This window comes from Microcebus murinus, chromosome 25, assembly GCF_040939455.1.
Source record: "Microcebus murinus isolate Inina chromosome 25, M.murinus_Inina_mat1.0, whole genome shotgun sequence".
Taxonomy (NCBI): domain Eukaryota; kingdom Metazoa; phylum Chordata; class Mammalia; order Primates; family Cheirogaleidae; genus Microcebus; species Microcebus murinus.
In genome coordinates this window covers 13,664,784-13,684,195 of record NC_134128.1, presented here as the reverse complement: position 1 = coordinate 13,684,195, position 19,412 = coordinate 13,664,784, and the positions used below count along the sequence as shown (strand labels likewise).

Below are 19,412 nucleotides of genomic sequence, written 5' to 3'. Positions count from 1 at the left end.
ACTAGAGAGCACGCTGCGCTGAGAGGAAGGTGCTGGGCCCCAGGGCACTTGGCCGCATGCAGTTTACAGAAAGGGATTATCATCGAGTAACTTTATAAAATCCAGGCAGTTCAGTTAAACGGGTTCAGAAAAACCAACAAAAGCGAGGGACTGTCTGTTGTCACTGTAAAAAAGGCACTTGGAGTTAATGCGACCAGAATTGAAGGACTCTTAGCTGATTAAAAAAAAAAAAAAAAAATCTCAGTACGATTTCATTTAAAAGGCTTGGATGTCAAGAGATGACATACTCAGGAGTTCCCGGAGGGAGTCACTGAAATAAACCACTGAGAAGGAGAACAGATTAAAAAACAGAGGAGTGAAATTTTTACAACCAAATTGTATTTGAAATAAAAAAAAAAAATAAGAAAGAAAAGAGAAAAAGGCAAACCCCAAAACAAAACCTAACCAAAGCAAAGATCTAAGCGACGAAGCAGCAATGCATAGCTTTCCTTTGAGATAACGCATTCCTTGAGACACTAAAGTGCCCACTGAATTGCTCGATAATAGCTTCACAGTAGCATTATTGGGATAAAATGGATATTCAAGCAATGCAAAAACGAGTTCCATCTGTTTCCAGAATCTGAGGGGGAACTGAGGTGATCGTTGGAGTGTAGCGACATCACTCGGGTCTGCTCGGTGTCCCCGGAGGCGGGACACTTGTCCAGTCCGTGGACAGCCGGACACTGCTCTGGGCGTCCACTGGAGTCACCCTCTATTCTGAGGGGTCGCCGCCAGTCCGCTCCGGCAGGTGCGGAGCAAACGGGAATGCGGCGAGCGAAAGGCCCACTCTTCCCACGGTGGCCGCTGCTCCGCTTCCTCCGTGCACGGGGACACGCTTCCGCGGGAAAGGATATTTGGCAATCTCGTGTCATTCCCCGCGACGGCTCATTTAATGTTGAACGCCATCAGGGGTCGCTCCTCCCGTTTCTGCCAGGGGCTCTTCTTGTCCTCTCCTTGGTCGTCCTCGTCGTCTTCGTCTTCGTCTTCCTCCTGAGCAGACCGTCTCTGGCGGGGACTGGCCGGGGGCTCGGCGGGGACGTCTGCAGTCCGCCTGGTTGTCTCCTCCTGCAGGCTGGGCAGCTGGCCGCCGCTCCTCCGGCCCGTCCCCTCCAGCAGGCACCGCAGGGCACTGTCCTCGGGGGTGCAGACCGTGGTCCCGCACTCGCTGCCGCTCTGGTCCATGTCGTCCAGGTACACGAGCTGCGTGTAGGCCGTGCCTTCCGGGGCCCTGGGCTCCCTCTGCTGGTGCTCCTGGCCCGGTGGGTGGCTCTGCTGCAGGGACAGAGGGTCGCCCCTTCCCTTCCGGGCAGATTTGGGCTCGTTCATGTCCACGCCGGAGTCCAGACTGGCGTCGTTGCTTCCATTCCTGCCAGCTCTTTGGAGGTCGATGTACGAGTGTCTGACGTGGGCGTTGGACCTGCCGTCCAGGGACACGAACCAGGCCCGGGGGTGCGGCAGCGGCTTCCCACCCCCGAGCTCCATCAGCGCCTTCTCCGTCAGGAGCTGCACCTCGCTGTTCATCTGCGCCAGCGCCGCGTCGTTCAGGGACGCCGGGATGGAGAGGGACTCGGACATGGCCGAGGTCTGGGGGCCCCACTCCCGCGCCCCCGCGTCCTGCAAGTGCTGCTGGGAGATGGCCTGCGACGACAGCGGCTGGGGCTGCATCGGGCCCGGCGGGTGCGGGAAGATGCCCGCGTGCGGGTTGGCCAGCTCGGCCTGGAGTCTTTCTATGTCGAGCTGCTGGTCGGCGGGCACCACGAGGGGCTGGCTGACGTAGGAATGGTCCCCTGGGAGTTTCATGTAGTGGGCGGGGATGACCAGGGCGGGCAGCACCTTCCTGTAAACGCTGTCATTGACCTGGTCCACCGAGCTGCAGCAGATCAGCTGGCCCGGCCTCGGGAAAGACGTGGGTCTCTCGAGGTGATCGACTGACCGCGACATCATGCACTCGGTGGGTCTGCGGTCCAGGAGCTGCTCCTTCTCGGGTGACGAAGGCGCAGGATACAGGTGCTCCTGGATGGTGAGTTTGCTCCCTGCAGACGCCGGATCCTCTCTGTCCTGCTTGTCAAACAGGGGCTGGGACAGCACGGCACTGTAACTGCCCCTGTAGTCGTCGTTGCCAGGGGACTGGTAGCCTTCCCTGTCTGCAGACTTTCTTGCCTTTAGGGGAAAGATCTCCACCGACTTGCGGTAGTCTTTCCCCAGCGTCCCGCTGGGCGTCAAGTTATCAAAGGAGATTTGGCTTTTGTCTTCCTCCTTGTGGGACAGGAGCTCCTCCCGAGAGCTGAACTCCTGGGAGGTGCTGTAGGAGAGCTTCAGCATGGGGGTGTGCAGGTCCTCCTCCGCGCCGGGGGACATCATTTCCAAATGCACCCCGCTCATCACCTCCTTTGCGCCCGGGGCCTCGGGGCGGCCGTGGCCGGCGACAGAGAGCGGGCCGGGGAATTCCGACGCCCGGCGTGAGAACAGCAAGTTGATGTGTGACATCGAAGTGGACTGGTCTCTTTTGGAGCTCTCCAGGGCTGCGGGCAGCTGCAGTTTTCTGTGATGCTGTCGTGGCTTCAAGCACTTCCTCCTGCGACCGAGAGACACAAGTCAGACCCAAAGATCAGAGATTCCCATGGTGGAAAAGTTTCACCTTTCCCCGTCAGATCCTAAATTCTCCATTTCCACGGGGAGAAATCAAACAACTAAATGGACAGCCAGGAGAAGGCTTCTCACCCCACACTCTATCCTTATTTTAACCCAGAGCAGCAGAATCTTGGGATTTCATCTTCAGGCTTTTTATAAGCCAAGTTATTAATTCGAAAGGGGCTACTCAAGGGTTGACAGTCAACATTCTTGCAAACCAAACAGATGTGGCATCAAAATAATAGTTCTGCTTTGCCCTTGAGACTATCATCTCGTAACCAGCATTTAGGAATACTCTGAATGAAGCATATGACAGTTGTCAAACTTTAAAGAAAATAACTCCCCGTCTAGGCAACGTTATCCACAGCATGCCTTTCGTCTGTTCATTTGCTCATTAGATCGAACATTTGAGTTCTTAGGTACGTTTTCACAAGCAGAAAAAGTACCTCGATTTAGAAAAACAAAAGAAAAAGACACCCCTCCGTAACAAGGCTTCCAAATACCAATTGCACAAGAAAGTCTAGATTAAAAGAGATAGTGCCAAAATGGTAACACTTTACCTGCAATAATACAAAAGCAGACACAGCAAAACCAAAAGTATGAAAGCCATTCCTCCTAAAATGGCCAAAAGAAACACCGTGTGATACGTGGTAATGTCCTGTGTTACAACGGGACCTAGAAGGTCAGAAAATGGCAATTTTAGAGTTTTGAATACCTTGAAAACAAAAAGAGGGATCATTCATCGAGAATGTAACATCTTCTTACTTTTCCTGGCTGGGGCACAGAGCAGTGGCCAGTGGAAAACACTCTTGGGATGATGTGCTTGCGGTTCTACCATTAATCTTTTCATTCAACGGTTAACACGACTATTATGGGATATTCTGTGGCTAGTGGCACTTGGAATACTCACATATGAAATATGGTTGTGTCAAGAGGCTCTGCTTAGCCAAGAAATGGGCCTCTCTTGGTGGCACATGCAACATTCTAAATACATGCTCTTTTTTTATTTTTTTTGCTACTACTTTGTCAACTAATACATGCTATTTTAATCAAAGAAAATGAACATAGGATAACGTTACGAGTGGGAATCTCACATTCAGAAAGATGGCCTAAGTATCTGGGATTTTATATTATAAGAAAAAAAACTTGTATGATTTTAGTCTCACTTTTTCTGGGCAGTCAATTATTCTTTTTTATTTTTTTATTTTTTTTTATTTTTTATTTTTTATTTTTTTTTAGGCAAGGGAGTGAACTGTCTAAAACCAATTATTCTTGTGTGGAGTGATCTTTGTCTAAATGAATCAGTTAAATGTATGAAATAAATTTTCTGTGACTTAATCGGTCACTTATTACAGAGTGTCAAGGGTGACTAAGATGGTTTTCATCTTTAAAAATAAAATCCTCCTCTGCAATGCCTTTTCAAAATAGCGAACCTCCTTAGAACTTACAGATAAGGTTACCAGAGATAAAAATATTTTCTTTTGAATTCACATTGTAAAGAATACCAAGAGACAGTTTAACTCACATTCTTTTTTGTTGTTTTTTTTTGTTTTTTTATCCCAACAATGCCATTGGTATATTAATTTATTTCTATTTTTGGTAGAGACGGGGTCTCGCTCAGGCTGGTTTTGAACTCCTGACCTTGAGCAATCCGCCCGCCTCGGCCTCCCAAAGTGCTAGGATTACAGGCGTGAGCCACCACGCCCGGCTACTCACATTCTTTATGTTCAATAGTAGTATAAATCTATCCTAATGTTACTGACAACGGATTGACAACGAGAACCTCCCCAAATGATAATATTTGGGCATTTATCAATGTTCAGGTACCCTGACAGTATACCAATATATGGGAAGGAACAAATTGTGCTTTCACATGACTTCAGAGTAGCATGGTTATAATTATTAAACAACACAATCATTCACTTATTTTTGATTTTTCATCTTCTAAGAAGTAGATTTTTTTAAAAAAATCTATTTAAGGAGACAAATCTCTTCATTTAAAAGCTAGATAAACTCAAGGTCTCCCAATTTTTGAAAATAGTGACATTACTTAAATTCAAGAGATAACCCGCTCTCTTTCAAATATAATTTCCTTCAATGGAGTGGGAAGATGAGGTTAAAGTTAACAAAAATTTATAAAATAGCTGACACCTCTGTACTGCCTTACTTGTTTTTATTTTTAAAAAAACTTTAACAACTTTTTATTTTTTAATTTTTAATTTTTATTTTTTTTGAGACAGAGTTCACTCTGTTGCCCAGGCTAGAGTGTCGTGGCATCAGCCTAGCTCACAGCAACTTCAAACTCCTGGACTCAAGCGATCCTCTTGCCTCAGCCTCTGGAGTAGCTGGGACGACAGGCATGCACCACCATGCCCGGCTAATTTTTTCTATATATTTTTAGTTTGCCAATTAATTTCTTTCTATTTTTTTAGTAGAGATGGGGTCTCGCTCTTACTCAGGCTGGTTTTGAACTCCTGACCTTGAGTGATCCTCCCACCTCGGCCTCCCAGAGTGCTAGGGTTACAGGCGTGAGCCACCACACCCGGCCCAGGAAACAACTTTTTGTACAAAGACAGCCTCCACGGACACACAGGCAAAAAGCTTTGTCAGAAGTCACCAAGAGACCTGGAGCACACTTAAAGATCATTTACCAAGTAACTGCAGCTTGGTGCTTTAAGTACTCAGAGTGTTACTGTCTTAATTTCTGCCAGTGGAATGCTTTATAAAACCCAAAGCCTCTAGCCGGGCATGGTGGCACATGCCTGTAGTCCCAGCTACTCGGGAGGCTGAGGCAGGAGGATCGCTTGAGCCCAGGAGTTTGAGGTTGCTGTGCGCTAGGCTGACGCCACGGCACTCACTCTAGCCTGGGCAACAAAGAGAGACTCTGTCTCAAAAAAAAAAAAAAAAAAACAAAGCCATACCTCACTTCCTTCCTAAATAGAGAATTAAGGAAGAAAACCCTAATTATTTTCATTTTGGTTTAGGGCTCGTGAAAGCTCAGCATCACTGTAATTTGTTTTACTGGAAGCGATGGACAGCATACACATCCCCGTGCTAAATACAGACAGGGGCTGTGCAGTGTATCCTTTTTATAGCTTTGCGTCTCCTCCTTCCCTATGAGGAAGCTCCCGGGGGATCTACGTGTGGCAGTTCCTGCTTCCCTCCTTATAAAAGCATGTATAAGTCTGCTGCATGCTGGGAAAACTGATAGCCAAGTTTCTCTGAAATATATCTAAAATAAAAGTCCACTTTAATGCATCGATTTTGTAGCCTCTACTTTGGAACAAAGGAGTATCTTTTCCTTCCTCCCTCTTCAATCATATTTTAGATATTTTACATTTGCAGAATGGGGCATTTCTACACCTGGTTCATGCTTCTATTGCTACAGAAACAATACCACCAAGGGAAACACATTACTCTTAAAAAACACGGGTGTGAAGTTGAAATTCTCTTGGTGTGGGAATGAATATAAAGTCAGCGAGACCTATCTTTCAACACCCTCCAACAAATCAGTTACTTTGGGAGTCTAAGTGCTAATTCCAGTGATAATTCCATTGCTGAAATATTCTGAACTTTCATTGTGGAACTGCCTTCATGGTTAATTTACAAGAGATAACGTTCTAATTCACAGCACATTTCGACCTAGCTCCATCACCTACTCTATTCACCAGTTTTGGACGTGCCTGACTTTCAGATGTATAGAAGAAAATATCAAAGGCACCCTCTTGAGCATAAAGATCTGCCGCCAATGAAGATATTTGCTAATGAAAGCCATTGCTGGAAATAATTCCCCCAAGATGACCATTTCGAAAAAAAAAAAAAAAAAAAAAACAATTCTGGAATACTCACTCGGGGTAAGATAGGTTAAAAAATAAACTATCCAGCACATTCTGAAAGATACGAGTTAATGCACATATCTTAAACAGAGGTGAATATTCTTTTAGACACGAAGCAATGGGTTTGCTTTCAGGCCTTTTGGAAATGCCCAGCTAACCTTTTTTTTTCTCCCAGTCTTGACTTTCTTCCAGTGCCTCTGCTTTTTCTTACTCGCTCACTCACACCAGACCACAGCTGTTTCAGGAATTAGGGAGGAGGCCCTACCCGCCTCCGTGGGCTTTTGATTAAGAATTCCCTAAGGCAGCTGTCTGAGCAAAACAGGGACCCGATTCAAGGCTATTTTCCATGCATTATTCTTATCCTAGATGGGAGAGTTCCAACCAGAACTCCCCCACCCCCACGAAATACCTTATTGTCACCACTTTCCCTTGCAGACTTCTGACCATTTTTGAACAAGATGTGATCTCCCCCCTGAAGTCATTTGCAAGAGCATGCTTAGCCTGAACCCTCAAAGACCAGGCAAATCAATCCGCATCATGGCAAGTGTTGGCCTCATGTTACCTGGCACGGGAGGGGACATAGCTGCCACCCAGTACCCCAACTGGGGGGCAATGTACGTCCACGTCGGCTGGCTGCCTTCCTGGTGCACGAGGCCCAGACCGCTCTTCAGCCACGTTCCTGGGGGACAGAGAAAGGAACTTTTAGCCACATGCCCGTTAAACTCCTATTGAAGCCTTAAAGCCCATTGTAAAAGGCGCCTTAAATGTCATGTTTAGAACCCAGAAGGTGACCAAGATGGCCACACTGTCACCTAGGGACCACACACAGCTTCCAGCAGAAATTCTTTTCAACTTCCCTCCCATGGATAAGGTGAGCAATTTTAGTTTTACTTTGCATTCCCAGTTGAATTCCTTTGAAGCCACTTTTATCAAACATCTCCCCTCCCAAACACAGATAAATTTAGCAAGAAGCCTTCAAAGTTCAGAAGTAGAATAAAGGCAACTTATGGGGTTGATGGGGGGGGGGCAAGGATGAGGAATATCCAGCTGTTTATGTTCTTCATCCTCGAGCAAATAAGCAAACTTCCCATGCCAAACTGCAGACTGCCTACATCAAAATTACTTAGGGAATTAAAAAAAAATACATATATATATATAGATTCCTTGATACTATCTTGGCAAATTCTAACCCAGTAACCCTGGCTTAAGTGAGCCTTTTAAAAAGCTCCCAGTTGGTTTTGATGCAGGGAAATATCGAATAGGTCAAGGTCTCTGCTCTGTCTTCCAATCACCACTTTAGTATTTAACATCAATGAGCACCTGCTGCATACTGGCTGGTCACAGTAAGTCTTATACTCATTACCTAGAATTCTCACAACAACCCTACAGAGTAGGACTTATTTTCCTTTTTTGGATGAAGACACCGAAGGCCGGTGAGTTGTAAAACTTTTCCGAGGCCTCCGGGTTGCAGAGAGCAGGGTAGGAACAGAACCTAGGGCTGTCTGGCCTCTGCTCAACCACGCTGTGTTTCCTACAAACCTTCTCAGCGTCTGACTGTATTTTAACTTTGTGAAGTTTCTAGAAGCAGACCCGCTGAAGAAGATTAACTCGCTTTAGGTTGCTGGGCTGTTTCCCAGCCAAACACGAACGCCTCTTGCTGGGCTGAGCTGCTCACCGACAGAGAGCCCACTACACACCTACGCTGCATGGTATGGCCCATCGCTCCCAGGCTACAAACATGCACAGCAGGTCGCTGTGCTGAAGACTGCAGGCAATCATCACGCCACGGTATAATAAATATTTATTAATTAAATAAATATTAAAATTAAAGTATTTATTAATATTTATTGTGTAGCTAAACAAATCTAAACATTGAAAAGGCATAATAAAAATACGGAATTATAATCTCATGGGACCACTGTTGTATGTATATATGCAGCCTGCTGTTGACCCAAACGTCATTATGGGATGCACGACTGTCTTCTACCCCCAGGGCTTCAAATGCTTGCCTTTCCCAGCTACGCACATCACGGAGGTGGCAAAGGTGGCTCCCCACCCCCGCCCCCTGCAAAGAAAGCAACACCACTTGGGCTGCTTGGAGGCCTGGCTGGTTGCCATGGCAACAGTCCGATGCAGTGGGTGGCAGGAAAGGTGCCTGTAGTGATGCCTCCCCGGCAGCCCCTCCTCCGCTCTCACCCCACTGCCCACACTACAGGGGGAAGGCGGGAGAGCCAGCCCGCCGGCAGCAGCAGACTCTGCATCCGGACCTTCCCCTGCCCCGCGCTAGGTCCCCCCTGCCCCAGGCCCCGGGTTCAAGTCAGAAGAGTATACATGCAAGGAGATTTCTAACAAGAGCTTGAGAATCCAGGATGCTCAATTTGGATCTACATCCTAAAGTGCACGCACCCACCCAGACATCGTTCAGCTGCTTGGAGGATCGCTCGGTGCTACGGGGCTGCCGTGCTAAGGAGACAGAAACAGAAGGCCTTGGACACATGAAGAAAAAGGGGTTTTCTGCTGGCTAAGAAAGTTTCCCTGAAGGCAGAGAATGGGTTGTTTGGGCCAGGTGCTTCCATGTCCCCAACCCCCCCCACTCCCCTGCCCACACTGGCCCGCAACTGTCGCATCTCTGCACCCAGGAAGGGGCTGTGCACGCTCAGTTTGCAGTCTTCCCACATCGGGCAGCACCAAGGAACGACATCCCGCATAACCGACCTTTCTAGATCATTGGCTTTCCAATAGTTTTTAACGCCTTTGGAATTTTCCCCTTTAATGGGATCTTAAGCAGAAATTAATATCCGGAACTGATAAAAGGGAAGCTTCTCTGCATGAGGGTCCAGTCCCCCCTCAATCCCCAACAGCAACCCCCAAGACACCCACTGAACACGGTCCGGAAGTTACTTTTCTATATAACTTCAGTCTCATTTGCCAACATGTGAAAAGGCAATTTATAAAAATTCTAAAAATTATCATTTACTCCCGCCTTACAAAAGCGTATACAGTTTTGATTTTTCTTGAGAACCCAGGGCCATGATTATAGTCAACTAGAATGCCAGGTTTCTGACATATTTTTTGTCTTTGTTTTTTTTTCATTTCAGAGTATTACGGGGGTGCAAACGTTTTTGGTTACATGATTTGCCTTTGTGCAGTTCGAGTCAAACTTATACGTGTGCCCATCACCAAGATAGCGTGCATTGTACAGCCAAGGAAATAATAAATAGGGCTCTAACACATATATTCCCTTAGGAAGAAAGGGCTGAGAATTACACAGTTGTTCTGCTAAATATCCTTACCTACCTTCACGTTTATTTCGCTGTTATCAGCTCTGTGCCCCCATCAGCAACGACACCCCAACTTCCCCCCCGGGGCAGGGTGCTATAGGAAGACAGACAACTTTCCTTATTCCAACTGTCTGCAATAACACACGTGGGCAGAGTGACAGATGGGAGAACAAAACCAGATCTGGGGCCGGGCGCTGTGGCTCACGCCTGTAATCCTAACTCTTGGGAGGCCGAGGCGGGCGGATTGCTCAAGGTCAGGAGTTCAAAACCAGCCTGAGCAAGAGCGAGACCCTGTGTCTACTATAAATAGAAAGAAATTAATTGGCCAACTGATATATATATAAAAAATTAGCCGGGCACAGTGGCGCATGCCTGTAGTCCCAGCTACTCGGGAGGCTGAGGCAGCAGGATCACTCGAGCCCAGGAGTCTGAGGTTGCTGTGAGCTAGGCTGACGCCACGGCACTCACTCTAGCCTGGGCAACAAAGCGAGACTCTGTCTCAAAAAAAAAAAAACAAAAAAAAAAACAAAAAAAACCAGATCTGGAACACTGACATTCTGAATCCAAGTTCAGCATTGTTTTTCTTCAATGCCACACCCTCCGATCGGGTTTTGCCTGAATTATCATTCTTTTAGAATTAAACGCAGTGGAAAGATTATTTTTTTATAATTACGCAATGGAAAGATTCCGAGATCTTTTCAAGAATCAACAGTTTGTTGAAATAGCATCCTAAGTATTTGGAAATGAGTTAGTTACGTATTCGGCTGGCAAGGCTCACTGTGTGTAAAGTGCCATGACTTCTTCATTTGGAAGCTACGTTTAACGACAATGATCATTATGCATATTAATTGACAGGCAGGAAAAGATATGCCTTATCTTTGCCTGTGAGATCTGATGTGGTCTTCTAGCAACCACCAAGCATGCCACTTTCCTGCTGGGTTACCAAGCCATAAAAAAATTGGCTTTTGTTTGCAAAATAGCAAGAAAAGTTGAGTTCAAAAATTTACAAAAAAAAAAAGGGCCCAAAACACAATGTCTACTTTGAATGCAACCTAACTAAAGAGATCAGATTTATCCTGCTGTCCCCGGCGAGCACGTTTATTCTGTCCAGAAACCCCTCAGTGGCAGCCACGTTACCTTTCTCAACGTTTGGTAACGAACAGAAAGACCTGGTATCACGAGCACCGTGGATTTTGAAAAGAAATCGGAGAGAGTGAAAAACGCACATTTTAGCAGACTATGCATCGATGTTGACATCTTGCACGTTAGCCAACGTGTAGGAACACAAGTCGCGGCTTTACACTGACACATGTCACCATGCCAGACCTCGGAACACTGGGCAGATAAACACCCAGTGCTATAAAGAGTCAACGGACCGCATGGACGACTTCCTGGGCGCGACTTCCCACTTTGCCACTTCCTAGCTGTGTGAGCTGAAGACGACACAGAAGAGGAACTGGGCGTCGTCTGTGACATCAATGAGCCACTGCAGGGATCCTGGAGCTGCCCGCCTCAAGTTTCTTTTGTCATGTGAACAATAAACGGCCTCCTCAAGCCAACACTGGTGGGTGGGTGGGTGGGTGTTCCACCTCTCGCAGCTAATGCATTTTAATGGATGTTATTTTTTCCTACAAGAGGCTAGAGTGAGTTCTACTGGGTTTGTGACCTGGGACTGAGGAAGCAATTTCACAGCCACTCCAAAGTCCCCTCTCCAAAAGTTCTATCAATGAAAAGGCGAGTATTCACACTACACACTGTGAAATATAGCCGTTTCTATTCCTGCACCTAAATTGCCACTCTAAAGTATCTGGGAACATTGAGGATGAGAGGTGAGGTCACATCTGAGCAGGTGCAGGTATGAATTCAGATGGAGGAATCTGCTTCTCCTCCCCGGGCTTGCGACAGCTCTGGATGAGTAACTTGCATGCAGTGAGCATCGGCTCACTCGAGGAACAAGCATCTTCAAAGGCGTGCACCTGTCAGATCCGGGGCAAACACTCATCATCATCATCATCATCATCATCATCATCATTGAGCCCTTCCAGATCACTGAATATGTTGTGTTTCTCTAAAAACCACATGACTTCCTTTTTAGGGCTTTCATCTGCATTCTCTTAAGCTATTAACATCTACTATCATTTTCTACCATCTATACAGATAGAATTATCAAAATCTAAGTCTACTTTATTGCAGGCTTTATCAAAACTGGCACAGAATCCCACTAAAATCAATATATAAAAATCCATCAGCCCATAAGCCACCGTTCATCAGAATGGCAGAAATAGTGACAATTTCTATATTTATGATATTGTATACAGTAGCCTTTCTTCCCCCCCCCCCCCGAAATTAAAGTCTATGGCTTTGAATAGCTAGGTTTCCTTCTCTGGAATTATTTTTCCATGAAATCAGCGAGGAGTAAACATTCCTTGTTAATTATACAGCAAAGTATTTGCCTGGTGGTCAATTATCTAATCGTTCTTGCTGAAAGCAATCAAACCGAAGAGCAAGAGTTATGTGCAGATGGTTGGATTCTTATAGCTCTGGGCAAGTACATTTCAGGACTGGTTTAAACAAGAATAAAATGAAGGGCAACTCACTCTAATCAACGACCTTCTGTACTCACCATAAAATCACAGGTATGCTGAATATTAGAAATTAAAAACAACGACACTGCATTCAGCTGCAACATGTTCCCTGGGTATTTTTAGGGTAGTTTTTGAGAAACAGATTCTTAAAAATAAATTTAATCTAAGCAACTGATATATTTTTTTTTTCCTTTAAGCTTTAGCTGAGCTGTCACGAGACTTACTGAAATAAGTTTCAGGAAAGAAGCAGTTATGGGAAACCATAAAGATTCTGGCAGACTTAGAGACAGCCTATGCCTTAAATAGACAGCCAAAAGTATTAGGATGCGTAATAGCATTAATAAAATTTAATAAGAGAATTCTGAATTTATAAAAAGATATATATATATACATTTCCAGAAAGAACTGTGAGAATATGACCTAATTAGCCCCATCTTTAGAGAAATTTTGTTCATTAACCACTGACAGCCAATACTCATCTTGCAATGACAGGTCAGAAGGGACTGGAAGGGGGACTCGGATTGTGGGTGGCACAGCTACGAATCCCTTGCATTAGAAAAATCCCCACAATGAAGGATCGCATAACCAGAAATTTGCAAACATCTGCAGAGACGTGGCTAGGATGATGCACTCAAGCAATGCTTGCTAAAGAGTTTGGGGAGCTTGTTAGATGCAGATTCTGATCCGGTGAGTCCAGAGGCAAAGTCCAACAGGGCAGTTCCAGCGAGCTCCCAGGTGACACTGCTGCTGCCACCACGAGTACCAATGCTCTAAACTATCTGCTCTTTCAGGAATCCCGGATGCCATTTCCCACACACATTGACGGGGCGGCCAGTGCTTGAAGCAACTTCAGATCTATTTCTGATATATTCAAGAAGAAATCTAGTCATTTGTCAGACTACAGGCCAGGGGTCGGCAAACTCAAATGCCTACAGGCGCCACCATGTCCCTGTCTAGAGGGGAAGAGCTCTGCTTAGTGACCTGGCCTGCTGCATTTCTGGCCAAATGGTTCCAAGCTTAAGACATCTCCCTGCCCCCAAGACATTCCCATGCTGGGCTTCTGAGTGTCCTTTGGATCTCAGCTCAAATGTCTCCTCTCCAAAGGCTCTGACCAGCCAATCACTTTCTCTGACATCCCTCTGCTTAATTGTCTTGTAGTACTTAAGCCAACTGGTTCACTGTCTCCTTCTAGAACAATGGCTTCATAATTATAGGGTTCTTCCCTGCTTTGTGTTGCCATTGCTTTATCCTAGGAGCCTACAATAGAGTAATGTCTGGCACGAAGATGTTCAATAAATATCTGCTGACCGAGTGAATCGCTCGATTTCCCCCCCCCCCAAAAGAAGCCAGGAATAGAAATGCATGGGAAATCTTTCCATTTGCAAATATTGGCAGAAAATACAAACACAACAAACAAACAAACATCCCCACACCAACTGTATGGGCCAAACAAAATATATCTGGGAATGGGTTGATGTTTTGCATTCCCAGATCGGTCCATCATTCTATTAAAGCCACAGCAAGTCTTGGCGTCGAAGCAGGAATCCACGACAATCTGATATTCTAGAAAAGGAAGGGGAATGTGGAGTCTGAAGGGTCACGTTTCATGTCTCTCCTTCTCGGTTCCCAAGTGCTGGGTTTCAGCTTCTTTCTGACACAGAAAGACGGCAGCCCCTGACAACTGCAGGGTTGTTTTGAGTACAATGATGAAAAGTGTCACTTTATAGTAATACCTATTTTTCTAATGGATAAGCTCAGCTAAGAATGAGTTGATTGAAAAAAAAAATTTTTTTTTTTCCTGAATGATCTGATGTGTGATCCTATTTTTCTTTCTGTTCCATTCAGGCAAACTTCAAACTGCACGTTGGAAATGGCGAGACTGCCACGCACAATTGCACCTGTGTGTCACTGTGTGCGTGTGCACACACGTTTTAAAGGGGTGATTCAAGGGAAGGGGTGGAAAGAACCACCATAGTAGGCACGGAGCATGTGGCTATCAATGTGCTGGGTTGCTTTACGTGTGTGTATTTAAGTCTCATACAATCTTGGAAGGTAGGTTTTACAGATCTTGTTTTTGAGGCTAGAAACTCTAGGTGCGGAGAAGTTGGTAATCTGCCCAAGGACAGGCCCACTCCTAACGTTTGCAGAACCTGAGAGTTTTCACACCTGATGAATGCACAAAACTGCTTTCACAAGAAAAAAGAATTCTCATACCAAGTGTTGACCTTATTTCAAAAAATCTTAATATGCATTACGTATGTGCTAATGTTAATATAAAAGGGCTTACAGCTCATACAAAAGTATAAAACCAAAACAAATTCAGAAATAGAAACAGAAGCAAGGCTATAGCTTCAAAATAAAATTCAAATTAAAAATGCCAATCTCATGCAGTACCTGATGACATACAACTGAACTTGTCACTTGACAGGTGAACGTGACAAAGACAGCTAGGTGGGGCTTCTGTTGAACTTGGCACAGCTATGATTCGATTCCCTCCCACCCTTCTCAAGCTGAACTTACTGTAAAACTTTCCTTCTTTCTTTCTCATACTTTGATCCCACTTTTCACGTGCTGGGGTTGCACCATTTATATCCTACGTCTCCCACTGTTCAGTTCTCATGAGTCCCACTCTATCAAAGAGTCTGCTCATAAATGCAAATCCAGGCAATAACAGTACCTGATAGTTTAAAATCCTGAACTGAATCCAGAGGATGCAGAATATTTCCACGTTAAGTTGTTTTAAAAGATCGTGATCAAACTCCAAATTTGAAAACCCTTACAGACAATTCCCAGGCCCTCAGGAAGCCCTCTGGGTCTTCGGGCTCTGGTTGGGGAGACACCTGTGAAGCGAGGACAACACAGGCTGTCACAACAGCTGCTCTACTTCAATGAAGGACAGAGCAGAGATGGCGACTCACGGGGGAGACCAGTGCAGAGACCCGCTCTGCACGCCAAGAGATCTTTGCTCCTGCTTTACTCAAATGAAAAGGCACCACCTCTTCTGAACTTCCAGGGTCATTTGGAAGTTCAGTCCCAAACGATGATGATATTTCCAAATACGGAACAGCTGGTAGACTAAGGCACCAACCAATCAGCCTGGATGGCCAGGCATCACAGCTCAATAACAGCTTTGGGTGAGACTGGGATGTGACACTTAAGGACATTAAGGCTTTACTGTACCCATCTTCTTGTGTCACCCTTCAAAAAAAAAATCACAAATGCTATAAGGGCTAAACAATAGCAATGATTATGATAATAATAACAGCTAGCCCATGCAGAGCCTTTTTAGCAAGGGTGAGGCCCCCATTGTAAGTCTTCTCTATTCATAATAATTCTGTGAGTCAGGGACCATTATTATTCCTATTTGATAGATGAGAAAACTGGGTCCCAGAGAGATGAAAGGACTTGCTCAAGATCACACAATTAGTAACCCCAAAGAGGAGCCAGGATTCAAGTCCAAGCTGCCTCCATGCCACTCACGAATGCTGATGGCTCTATCTCATGCAATGCAATATTCCAATCTATCAAAAATATTGCCACCTTTTAATTACCCGTTCAAGTCGAGGTAACTGAAAACAGAAGACATTCTAAAGATATTTGGTTTTGAAATCAATGATAGCATCACTATCTTCCTAACCTAACCGTTCTTTACCTGGGCTCGTATTAGAATGAGCGTGCTAGATGCATGCTTGAAATCCAGGCCAAAGAGCCGCAAACTAAGAGGGCATCCAGGCTTTTAGGTGATGGGGAAAGACAGCAAGAAGATGCAAATTTGCAACCAACAATCCGCAGAGTGGGATACTCCATAAGTGGTAATTACAAGTTGGCTGTAAAATACGACATGTTTTCTTTCAGGGAGAACATATTGATCTTGATAATCTAAGACCAGAAATGCAGGTGACACCAAGCATGGGAAATTCTATTTCTATGAGAAATGACACTTAAAACCGAATAGCTCAGAATAGGGTTTTAAAACAAAAGAGCCCCTGAACCACAACTACACTAGGGCTACTGTGATGGTATTATTTTCTGAAAATTCTTAATTTTAGGCGGGGGCGGGGGCTATAAACACCAAAGGCTTATTAACAAATTCTTAGGAATGGATTGACTACAAGATTGTTTTTTGGGGTTGCTAGGCAACACTGAAAAACAAATGTCCATGTTCTGAGATCACTGTGCGTGGGGCTTCTCCCAAGTGTTCCCGGCCTTTCTCCCCTCCGCCCAGACAGCAGGAGCAGATCACTGTCACTGGGCTGGTCAGGGATCGTGGTGGCAAAAGACACCCAACTGGACCTCAAAAGAGAAGTGACAACTGACCGCCTGGCTGCCAAGATCTTTGGCAAGAGAAAGTGTCCCCTGGACTGTCATCATTACCCAAAGGACGTCACATGCCCCTCCGTGTTCTTTGCTACCTGCGATCACTTGGATCTGCTTGCTTTGCAAATAAACTGCCCTTTTTGCTTCTACAAATCTCATGAAAGCCCGATTCCCTCCTAAGGGCGATTTTAATACCTAGGAAAGTAAAGACTCTTTTCCTGAGAGTTATTTCTTTGTTTCCAAGCAATAGTCTTCTCTGTGAAAAGATCTATTTCATAACAGCTTTCTTAAGGATTGATTGATATCACACGTAGATAAGGCGAAGATTCCTCCTTTGTTTAATACCTTTCAGTACTGCGTCTGTTCTTTTTGGAAAAAAAAAATAGAAGACGATGAGTAGGGTTCTAAAAATGAATATCACACATCTATGGACATACTTCACTGTTAGAGAAATGGGCCCTTTTTGAATTCTAACTTTTGCCCACACAGTCGAACACAGTTCATCCTTAAAATTCAATCCCTACACCTCAGTATTCCAGTCTGACTTCTTCCATCTGGACATGTGGTTTATGATATGTAGAGAAAAGGATAAACCAGAATAATAATTATTATTATTATTATCAAAGGCAATTATTTTAACAGCAGTTTTAGGTTCACGGCCAAATTTAAAGGAAGGTACAGAGATTTTCGATAGACCCCCTCCCCCCACCCCCCATGCACCCTCCCCCATGATCAACATCTGGAAATCAGAGTGGAATCACATTTGCTACAACTGAAGACCCTACCTGGACACATCCTTGTCACCCAAGGTCCATTAACTTACATGTTCAGGAACACGATTTTCATTTTCTTAAAGTTACAAACATCATCTAGTGCTTATAAGAACTCCCACTCTTTGCACCTGACCTCACACACACACACACACACACACACAAACAAAAACCCCAATGAAATGGAAAAAAAAAATCTCAGATCTGTATTTGAAATCAAGCTCCACCTTCAAGGGGCCAGATGGCCACGACTTACCTAAAAGGACTAATTGAGTGAGCGAGCACAGCTTGGGCAGTTATGTTCGCCGTCTGATGCGGAGACAAATCTACTACTACAGGCCAATTATGACGGGGTATTCCTGAGTGCATGCTACGTATGCACCATACATGCTAAGAAGCTGGTTCAGTAACCACCATTTCTATAGCAACCCACACACACTCCGCATGCTGTGCTTGAGGAAGGCAGTTAAAACTGGATTTTTCTACAATGCGGCTTCCCTCTTAGAATATGCTTTTATTTCTGTCATCTCTTTAGAAGGAGAGTATTCCAAACCAAGTATCCTAAGATACCATTGAGCAGCAGAAACGCAGCAAAAACAGAATCTTTTAAATCTCGATTTCTTTGCCACTCCGTGTCAGTCACGTTGAAGTCAAACCGCTGACCTGGTTTTCTTGTTCATAAATGACCAATTCCCCAGGGCAACAAGTGAGAGCTCGGTCTGACAACCTGTACATCAGACGGCCATCTGCTGCCCCAGTTACAGGCTGAAGGAAGTATATGTCTGTGAAATTGAGCTGACAAAATCATCTCTCACTGTCCAGAAAAGCTCAGCTAAGAGGCATCTACTACGATCAACAAACTTCTTTTGCCAGACCTGGGAAGGAACACTCTTCTTTCAAAGGTCAAACTGGCCCCAGTACATATACACCGTGTGTATATTCACTTTATCTCACCCCCTCATAGACCTTGATCCCCTAAGACAGAGAGAGAGAGAGAGAGACAGAGACAGAGACAGAGAGAAAGAGCAGAAATTAGATAATAAATGAAAATATTCTGAGAATTTTTCAAAGGAAAAGACATCCACTAAATAGAGTCCTCTTCTGGTCTATAAATCAAGTAGCATTTTTAACACAATGGCTTCAGCAAAGCATGTAAATTGTGGCAAAAGTTTCAATTCTAGTACAGGTGGATATCCCTTATCTGAAATTCTTGGGAGCAGAAGTGTTTTTGCATTGCACACTTTTTAATTTTTTTTGGGTGTTGGAATATTTGCATCATACTTAATCAAAAAACCTGAATTCTGAAATGCTCCAATGAGCATTTCTTTTGCATGGCAGGTTAGTGCTTTAAAAGTTTCAGATTTGGGGGCACTTTGGACTCTGAATTTTCCAATGAGGAATGCACAACCTGTGTACACAAATCGTGCTTCTTAAAAACAATCATTTTTTTATTGAGGGTATGTAGCAATTAGCCGACTCATACTGTTGTAACAAACTAAACAAAATTCAATGCTATTTGTATTCTAAGATAGTGTTAATCTATTAGGTCACCCCCTGATAAATATATAGGTTGAAATATGGAGATGCTAATTTCTACAATAAAAAATTCTTCACCTGTTCCACAAGAAAAAATGAAAAGACAACTGTAGCTATTTTTTTTTTTTAAAAAAGATGTGTGATAAACAGCAGCAACAAATACTGACCCCACTCTCACCATGTTTGAAAGCGAACATCTCTAAGTCTCTGTCCTAACAGTCAACTTTCAGCTATCTCTGGCAATGATGGATAAAAGTATTCTACTTAGAGTTAAAACATGGCTTTATTGAGTTAGTGTTAAAACCTCATTTTATCATTGAAACAGAAGTTCCCATTGAACTACAAAAGAATTCCATCTTTCTTTCCAGAGTTTGAAGTCCAGCCCTACAATGAAGGTACTGTCACTCTAAGCATCCA

At 44.6% G+C, this 19,412-nt stretch overlaps 1 protein-coding gene across 1 annotated transcript in view; it reads right to left on the bottom strand.

The window, feature by feature from the left end:
* Positions 1 to 219: 219 nt before the first annotated feature.
* Positions 220 to 19,412, bottom strand: part of FAM171A1 (family with sequence similarity 171 member A1) — a 111,276-nt gene continuing 92,083 nt past the window's right edge. The window contains exons 6-8 of the mRNA XM_020284131.2: positions 7,069 to 7,185; positions 3,231 to 3,345; positions 220 to 2,614 (exon numbers count right to left, since the gene is read on the bottom strand). Of these exons, the coding sequence (XP_020139720.2) occupies positions 925 to 2,614; positions 3,231 to 3,345; positions 7,069 to 7,185 (1,922 nt within the window). The 3' untranslated portion in view covers positions 220 to 924. The remainder of the gene's footprint in view (positions 2,615 to 3,230; positions 3,346 to 7,068; positions 7,186 to 19,412) is intronic.